The sequence below is a fragment of the Myotis lucifugus genome, unplaced genomic scaffold (genome assembly GCF_000147115.1).
Source record: "Myotis lucifugus unplaced genomic scaffold, Myoluc2.0 scaffold_1195, whole genome shotgun sequence".
Lineage (NCBI taxonomy): Eukaryota > Metazoa > Chordata > Mammalia > Chiroptera > Vespertilionidae > Myotis > Myotis lucifugus.
The window spans coordinates 1-8,693 of record NW_005872243.1 but is presented as its reverse complement, the minus strand read 5'-3'; the positions used below and the strand labels follow the sequence as shown (position 1 = coordinate 8,693).

The 8,693-nt window shown below is 43.4% G+C and overlaps 1 protein-coding gene across 1 annotated transcript; it reads left to right on the top strand.

Annotated features, from left to right (window-relative positions):
• Nucleotides 1–266: 266 nt before the first annotated feature.
• On the top strand, nucleotides 267–1,770 carry LOC111824333 (endogenous retrovirus group FC1 Env polyprotein-like). Its single transcript, XM_023748204.1, has 3 exons — nucleotides 267–318; nucleotides 447–965; nucleotides 1,572–1,770. Exons 1-3 carry the CDS (start codon nucleotides 267–269, stop codon nucleotides 1,697–1,699), a joined length of 699 nt encoding a protein of 232 aa, XP_023603972.1. The 3' UTR covers nucleotides 1,700–1,770.
• The last annotated feature ends 6,923 nt before the right edge of the window (nucleotides 1,771–8,693 follow it).

The following is an 8,693-nucleotide window of genomic DNA, read 5'->3' as shown; positions in this document are numbered from 1 at the left end:
ACTCCGGAGAAGCATGACTTCTGTAAATGTGAGGTGTTGGGCCCCACTAAAGTCCGCCTTAGCCGCCCACCCCCTCCTCCTCCTCCTCCTCCTGGCCCTGAGCAACCTACACCAACCCCTACGTGCTTATGTGTGGAGGTTCAAGGTCCATGAAACCTACCACCAGAACGGCAAACAAGTCACCCAGCAGGTAGGATCTCAGGATTGCCCCCTGGTCAGAGGCCAGACAGGGATCAGGGTGACTGTCGACATCCGGTCAGTATACAATGGTGGCTGACCCTATGCCTGTTTTGCTTATGACCAAGAGGACCCAGATAGGTGTAATCAAGATGTTGACACCTATGGGGGTTGCCGCTGGAGAGACTGTGTTGTCAATGATGCCTACAGGGGTGGCTCCTTTATCGGGGAGAAGGGGGCCTTCCACATCATAATCCGAGATCCCTGAGACCAGCAATGGGTTACAGGTGTTGTTGGAAAGCTACACTTAAGTAGTTGGAGCTCAACCCCTTCAGGGACCATTTACATCTCCCGGGAATATGACCTGGCCCAAGAGGCCCAAGTCCAGGTCTCCAACAGCATCCTACAGGCCGAGCAGTCCCTTAAAGGGAAGCTGCCTGACTCCCCCCAAGTAGAAGTCCTGTCTTCTTGGCTCCAACTTATTCAACGCACCCTACTATTCCTCAATGAGACCCACACCCTGCCCAACGTCTCCCACTGCTTTCTATGCACCTCTCTCCAAAGGTCTTTGCTGGCTGCCGTCCCACTCACGACTTCTCCAAGAACCCAAGGGAAAGGTGAATGTCAGCCTCCTGTGGCTGGCATTCCCCTTTGTGAACCTGAAACTCCAGAGCCCACCCTGCCCCCACGGATATGTTACCAGACCAGTAATCCAGTAATCGGAGGGCGAGTCACTTGGAACTGCACCCAGAACTACATCGCATCCAGTCACACCAAGGCCAGCCTGGGTAACTTCTTTTGGTACAACGGCATCTTAAGCAACTGCATAAACTCCTCTGACCCCAGTCCTTGCTTCGTGGTCATGGTAGTTCCCCAACCTAACCTTGTATGGAGAGTCGGAGCTCACCTGGCTGCTCCCTCCATCCAGCCCCCAGGCCCGCTAGGCCGCCTTCCTCCCTGTCACTGGAGTATAGCTACCTCCATAGGCCTTGCGGGAGGTGGAGGGGGGTTCCTCAGGATTAGTCTGGTCATGGCTCAGGACTTTAATGACAAGCTCCAGTTAGCCCTGGAGTCCACTACTGCTTCTTTAGCATCCCTACTGCGACACATAACATCAATAGCCCAAGTAGCCCTACAGAACCAGAGCACCTTAGACCTTCTGAGTGCAGAAAGAGGAGGAACCTGCATATTCCTTCAGGAAGAATGCTGCTACTACATCAACGAGACCAGAGTAGTGGAGTAAAACGTACAGACCCGGACTAAGCTGAGTGAAGAACTACATGCAGGACACTTCCAGGACAACTCTCCTTTCAGCTGGTTCCAAAGCCCCTTAGCTACCTGGGTCCTACCCAGGGTAGGGCCCCTGATTCTCATCTGTGTCTTTTTCCTCCTAGCCCCCTGCCTCCTCAAGTTCATCCACTCCCGGATTGCGGAGATGTCACGGGTGACTGTGAATCAGCTCCTGCTTCATCCCTACACTCGGCTCCCCTCCGACCTGCCTCTACCTAACCCTGGCCTTTAAACGACCCCCCCCCAACGTCCCTGTTCAACTGGAAGTAGCCAGAATGAGTCGGCGTCCCCTATCACCAAAGGCCAGGATGTTAGGAATTTCTCACAGATCAGCATGCCAGACACAGATACTGGCTTCTCCCTGACCACCCCCACACAGATACTGACTCCTTCCTGAACACAGATACTGGCTTCTCCCTGACCACCCCCACACAGATACTGACTCCTTCCTGAATACCTTGCTGACCCTCTGCAGTATAAAAAAAGCCCCCCACCCCCTTAGTGTGAATCCAAGTGCCCTGTCTTTTGGGTACGTGGGTCTCCCGGGGATGCAGATATAACCCTTTTCTTTTCTGATTCACTCGCCTCTTTATTTCTTACGCCGCCTCCTGAGCCACCTAACCTAACAGGAAGATTATAAGAGAGGGTTTCAAGTGCCAGCAAAAGTTACTGGTGTGCTCTCTTTGGCACGCGAGCCAGGGGTTGCCCACCACTGCCCTATACCCCTGGGAGAGGAGGTGTCTGCCAGTTCTCAGGGACTGAATGTATTGGGGAAACAAGGGAGAGAAGACCTCTTCACCTGGTTGGACCACACTGCTGCTTGAGGAAGTATTGGCTTCCCCAGGGATTCCAGCTTCAGCCCTGCTTTTCTTGCCTATGGCCCTTCTTATTTGCATATAAATACTTGACTATTTACACTTTCATTCCTTACACCAATTCTAGAGGTAGCTATGAACTGACACATTTGCAATACATGTTTAATTAGGCAGAAGATGGCCTTGCTCTGTGAAGGTATCAGGCGCTAGTATCCCCACCTGTGTCAGAAGCAGACTCGGAAGTGTCCATCCTTAAGGAATCAGCAGATTTACTCCGCTCCCTGGAGTAAGACGAAGACAAAGGTCAAGGCTTTGACTCTTGAAAGATACAATTAAACTATTCATTATTTCCTCGTTTTAGATAAGAATTCTAAGTGTTCCCAATTATTTACGTCTTCAAGAACGGTTCCTGCTCCTGTGCCTTCTGCTCCCCCTCCTTGCTATTCTTCCTGCCAAATACATGCTTCAGCGTAAACAACCTGTTGCTAGAAAACAGATGGGGAGACATGAACTCTACGTTTCCCCTGCTTTTTCCCGCCACAGTACTTTGTCCTCCTCAAATTTACCTCTATATCAATGTCAGACGAAGATGTGAATCTGGAGAAAAGGCTGCTTGGAGGAAAATACATACCAATAGTTAGTGATTCATGCCATTCTCCATGTCTCTCACACATATAGTTCTGGTCTTATTCGGACTAATTGGGTACTTGGGTCTATATTCCTGAGCAAAATCACCACACACCTGGGACCTTGAAAATGATTCCTTGCATGCTGGGCTTCCAATTCTCTGTGACAGTTTAAAATGGCCCTGCAATGTCTCTGGGAGACCTATGTATGTAGCTTCGCATAGGATATAGGCAGGGTTTTCAGTGTGTTACTGCATTTTTAAGCATGTGCAGTGTGGACAAAAGGGATCACACCTAACCAGACAAGCTCAGGGGAGGTCTGCATGGCAGTCTTGCAGACTCAGAGACCTAAGGTAACCACAAAAGATGGTCTGAAAATTAAGTATTTAACTACACACAGGTTATAGTGGGTTCTCATGTCCTAGGCCAGTGTTTTCCCTGACAAAGATCAACTTAGCTCTTTACTGAGCCCATTTGTCTTCTTGCCTCTAAGATAACATATCTGTGAAATGTCTGGGTAACTTGTAAATTCCTCTTTTTTCTGGACCTTTCAGGGTGCAACAAATAGCACCAAGACATTCCCTCATTGTTATGTTATCAAGTTAATCGTCAACTGTTAATTATGTTGAACTGTCCTGTATCCATCTATGTAAAAGCAGCACATGTCCATCATTTCACTTTTTCTCCTATCCCAGAGGTTTTCCTGCTTTGCTTTATCCCACCTCCTTAATCTATCACCGGTGGATTTCATGTAATCCACCTACATCCCTTTCCTTTGATTGCAATGTATAAATACAGATGTAACCCGCCATTCTTTGGAGCATTACCTCAATTCCTAGAGGTTCTACTTCCCAGCATATGTTGACAGTTTGGCTCAAATAAACTCAAAAAAATTCTTTACAATGGTTTATTTACGTTAACAGCAGCAAAAATTCAGCACTCTTTGGGGTCACCAACCTGCACCCAATCCTGCACCCAGCCCCTCCATTGGAGCACGCCTACCAACTCCACCACTGTAATGACAGAATGGCACACATTGCTCCTATAAGGTGACATCCTTCAGATGCTTGGTGGTTTTCAGATATGCATACCCTTGATGACCTGTGTAGTTTTCACCAGTGTCCTTAAAGTGAACACAAAGGTTTAAATCTCTTGACTTTCGTGATTTTGTGGGGTTTTCTGACTCAAGTGAATAATTAGCCATTTTCTAAGGTCACCTCTGGCCTCTTACAGAAAGAGGAAGTTCCTCTCCTTAAAAAATTCTACTTTAAAAATCACCAGACCCATATTTACCTTGAGCTTCCCTTTTTCTGTAGCTTCCTTCGAAAAATCTATTTTGGAAGAAAACATCATGATTATTCATCAAAATGACCTCTAAAGCTTTATTCCTTCTCTTTTAAGTGAGATGATTAATTTTTTGAGGACAGAAACTCTGTCTAGTCCTTTGACTCTCCCATAGTCCTCACTTAGGACCTTGCATGCAGTTGGCAATGCATTTTATTGGCTGTTTCAGATAACATTCAGCAGATAATTCCCAATAAAAACTCTTAGAAGTAGCAAAGAAAATGAAAGTGCCTACCAGAAACCTACACAGCAGGTTTGTTTTAGGTCAAGAACAAGAGTAGGATGCCTGTTATTACTGATACTATTCATCATTGTTGAGGAGGTCCTAATTAATTTAATAGGAAAAATGAAATACTGGAAGGAAAGAGACAAAACATATTTGCACGTGAGATAATGCACAACCTAAAAAGCCCAAGAGCATAGATTAAAATTTTATTCAGTCAGATGGCTAAATCAAGACGTGCAAATCTCAACAGCTTTCCTACATACCACAAATAACTAATAAAAAAATGAAAGTGTCCATTTACAATATCAATAAAATGTATAATGGAATAAACTTAACAAAAAATGTGCAAGACCCATTAAAACTCTTCTGAAGGACTTTAGAAAGAATACACAAAGTGAGGTACCATGTTCCTAGAAGGTAGTAAAGATGCCAATTCTCCTTAAATTAATCTACAAATGCACTGTAATCCTATTCAAATTCCAAGATAAGTTTTAAACATAAACTGACCAACTGACATTTGGTAGAGAAAATATGCAATGAAATGTATGAAAAAGATAAAAAAGGAGGAGTTTAACTTCCAAAAAGGAGTTTAAAATGGAACTGGAATTATATAGTGACACAGGCCCTAGCCAGTTTGGCTCAGTGGATAGGGCATTGGCCTGCAGACTGAAGCATCCTGGGTTCCATCCTGGTCAAGGGCACATTCCCGGGTTGCAGGCTTGATCCCTAGCAGGGGATGTGCATGAGGCAGATGATCAATTGTTCTCTCATCATTGATGTTTCTATCTTTCCTTCCCTCTCCCCTCCTCCCTGAAAGCAATATACATAGATAGATAGATAGATAGATAGATAGATAGATAGATAGATAGATATAGATATATAAATATATATATATATATACTGTCTATATCATTATATATATATTGATACTGCTACTGATAGTTCTACTGGTACAAAACAAAGATAACTGGGTCAACAGAATACAGTCCACAGAAAGGTAAATTTCAGATCAGTGAAGAAAGAATGAGATCTTCAATAAAATATGTTAAGACAATTGGATCTTCATGTAGGGGAATAATAGTCAACCACAAGAAAAGCAAATAAAACCAATGATAGTTTTTTTTAATTTGAGAAAAAAAACCAAAATATTACAAAAAGGACTAGAAGAAAATATCAGACTACTTTCATACTGTGAGGTGACAAAGATCTCGCTAATAAAATCCACACCCTATAAACCAAGAGAATATCGACAGATATGGTGACAGTCTACACACAGCCTACTCTTCACAGCCCTTGCCCTCTTCCACCCTAGATTGTCTTCTTCCTGTTTAATTATGGAACTCTTTTTACATTAATTAACTTAATCCTTAGTGGCTTTCATTGAATTTCAATGTTTCAAATATTCCCCAGTGTTTCTTTTGTTGTTGTTAATCCTCACCTAAGGATATTTTTTCCATTGTTTTTCAGAGAGTGTGGGAGGGAGGGGGCAGGAGGGAAAAAAGAGAGAGAGAAATAGGAATGTGACAGAGGCACATCAGCTGGTTGCTTCCTGCATGGCAGGTGCCCTGCTACCCAGGTACCTGCCCTTGTCCTGGAATCAACCTGGGACCCTTCGGTGCTTGGACTGATGCTCTGCCTACTGAGAAACTGCGGTTATGGCCCCAGTGCTTTTGTCTTTAAGGAGACAGAACAGTGGAGTAGGAAGCACGGACTTCGCAGTCAGGCAGAACAGGGTCCTGCTTTTGCCTTTGCCACTGGGAGCTTAAGTCCATCTCCATCTATGGGAGAAGGTGGTACTATCTTCCTCACAGGATTGTGGGGATTGAATCACTCATGTATATGGAAAAATCTTCATCCTGTGCTTGGCATCAACCAGTGCTAAGTTTGCTAATGGTGTCACAGGCAAGGTGGTCAAATCTATCAAAGGTTCTGCCTGTGGTATCAGGCTCAAAAGCTGTTTCCCACCACCAGATTATAAATATATTGCTTCTGTTTTCTTCTGGTACTTATACAGGTTCTATTTTTTTTTTACATTTTGTAAATATGTTTGTTTAAGATGAGAATATAAATCTGCTATTATTTTCCCTCTCAAATAATTAGGTGGCTTTTCTATTCCCATTTTTCATTTTCTTCCACAGATTAGAATATTAAAATGTGACATTTCAAAAGTCTTAGGAACATATAGGGTGACGCCACTTGGTCTTTACACATCTCTTCTCTGCTCCATGATGTGTTCACCTAGGTATTTCTCTCTTGGGGAGGCACATTTTTAAAAATTGTTTACCATATTTTTAAGTTCTCAGGGGAGGGAACTGCCTTACTATTACCTCAAAGAAAAATAGTGACACAGCTCACAAAAGAACTAGGAACAGCATGGCTGGAAGACTCTGGGAAAGCTTCATGAAGAAAGATGAACCTGAGCTGGCTTTTGAGATATTCACCGGACTTCCCCAGGGAGAGCACAATAAGGGAATTTTAGATGGGCAAAGGCATTTAAAAAAGTGGGAATGGGGCTGGTGTGGCTAGGTTATGGTGTGGGGTGGCTTTGGCTGGAATGGAGGACTGTCATGACTGTTGAAAGGGTAAATAAAATATATTATGTTGGATTTATGGGGTAGAGTCAAGATCGTCAGCTGACTAAATCGTTCTTTTAATGTCAGCAATCTGCCTGTAGGGAAAGTACACCATTATGTAATTGAACAAAAGGGACACAGACAAGCTCCAGGAATAGCTGACTCCAACATGACATGCTTTAAAGAAGCCTGATGCAGGATTTAGGTTGCAAGTTTTAACTGAACCTACTAACACCATGCCTTACACACTGGAGAAGGAAGCTGCTAAGTATACCTTAAGAATTGACAAGATCACACTTTTATCATTATGCCATGTCCCATCAGCTAGGGTGACATAGCTCCATGAGGTTGGAGATTCTATATCTCTCCTCATTTTATCCAACAAAGAAAGAAATCAGGAAGAGAGTAATTGGTGAGTACATCAACTCAACCTCGTTCATTTTGAGTTGAAGAAATTGTGCTATCATATCAAATCTGGCCTATCAAACTTAAGTTTCAAAATAGTCTAGTGGCTGGTATGGCTCAGTTGATAGACCATTGGCCTGTGGACTGAAAGGTCCCAGGTTCAATTCCAGTAAGGGCACATGCCTGTGTTGCAGGCTTGCTCACAATAAGGGGCTTGCAGGAGGCAGCCCATCATTGATGTTTCTATCTCTCTCTCCCTCTCCCTTCCTCTCTGAAATCAATAAAAATATATATTTTCAAAATGGTCTAATGGCTTGTTATCTTGATTTCATTTTCAGAGATTTCTAGGAGTGGGCTTCCTTTAGACATCCCAAGAATATAATTTGTAATAAAAAAAAGAATAAAGCATATCTCAGTGCTCATGACTAAAGAAGAGTATCAAGTAGGAGTAGACAGGACAGTGGCTTTGATTTTCAGGTTGTGGGTTCTGAACCTCCTCAAAGATGGACTATATATTGGAAATCTGAATTAACTGTTGTCTTACCACAAGGAGACAGAAAACTACAAAATAAAACGCTGTTACTGCAATCACAGGTGATGCAATGATGATTTCCTTCTTATATCTTGGCACTTCTTGCCTGAGCTAGAAGGAGGAGGAGGAAGAGGAAGAGGAGGGAGAGGAAGAGGGGAAGGTGGAGAGGAAGGGGAGAAGAGGAGGAGGAGGGTAAGGAGGAGGAGGAGAATGAGGGGGAGGAGAATAAGAAGAACAAGAACAAGAACACCAACAACAACATTAAAAAAAACCCACAAAGATATGCATAAAAACTAACTATTCTCTAGCCTATTCTAATGAATTGCTAGCTATTCTTAACTACTACTCTAAAACCCCACCTTTCCACATGGTCCTTAAGCAATATACCAAATCTTATAGGTTTTTAAAGAACATACCACATCTGATGTTATGTAATCTGATCATTAGCATTTTCTTGTACAATTTGTTTATTTTAGAATTTAGGTCCTCTTCTCATCTACCCTAGGAACAGTGGCACAAATCTCTAAATGAGCAAAGTGGAAGATCACTGTCTAAGCCAAAGTCACATGATCAAGACACGACTGAGAGGAGGTGCTCCTGGTCTTCCTACCTGGGTACTTTCATGGCATGTCCTAAATCAGTGATGGCGAACCTTTTGAGCTCAGCGTGTCAGCATTTTGAAAAACCCTAACTTAACTCTGGTGC

Excerpts from the sequence above, each read along its gene's own strand:
- LOC111824333 (XM_023748204.1), top strand. The coding sequence starts at position 267 with ATGGTGGCTGACCCTATGCCTGTTTTGCTTATGACCAAGAGGACCCAG. Across the intron at positions 319-446 it reads GACCAAGAGGACCCAGATAG|ACCAGCAATGGGTTACAGGT; the intron begins GTGTAATCAAGA and ends GAGATCCCTGAG. Across the intron at positions 966-1,571 it reads TCACACCAAGGCCAGCCTGG|CCCCCTGCCTCCTCAAGTTC; the intron begins GTAACTTCTTTT and ends TTTTCCTCCTAG.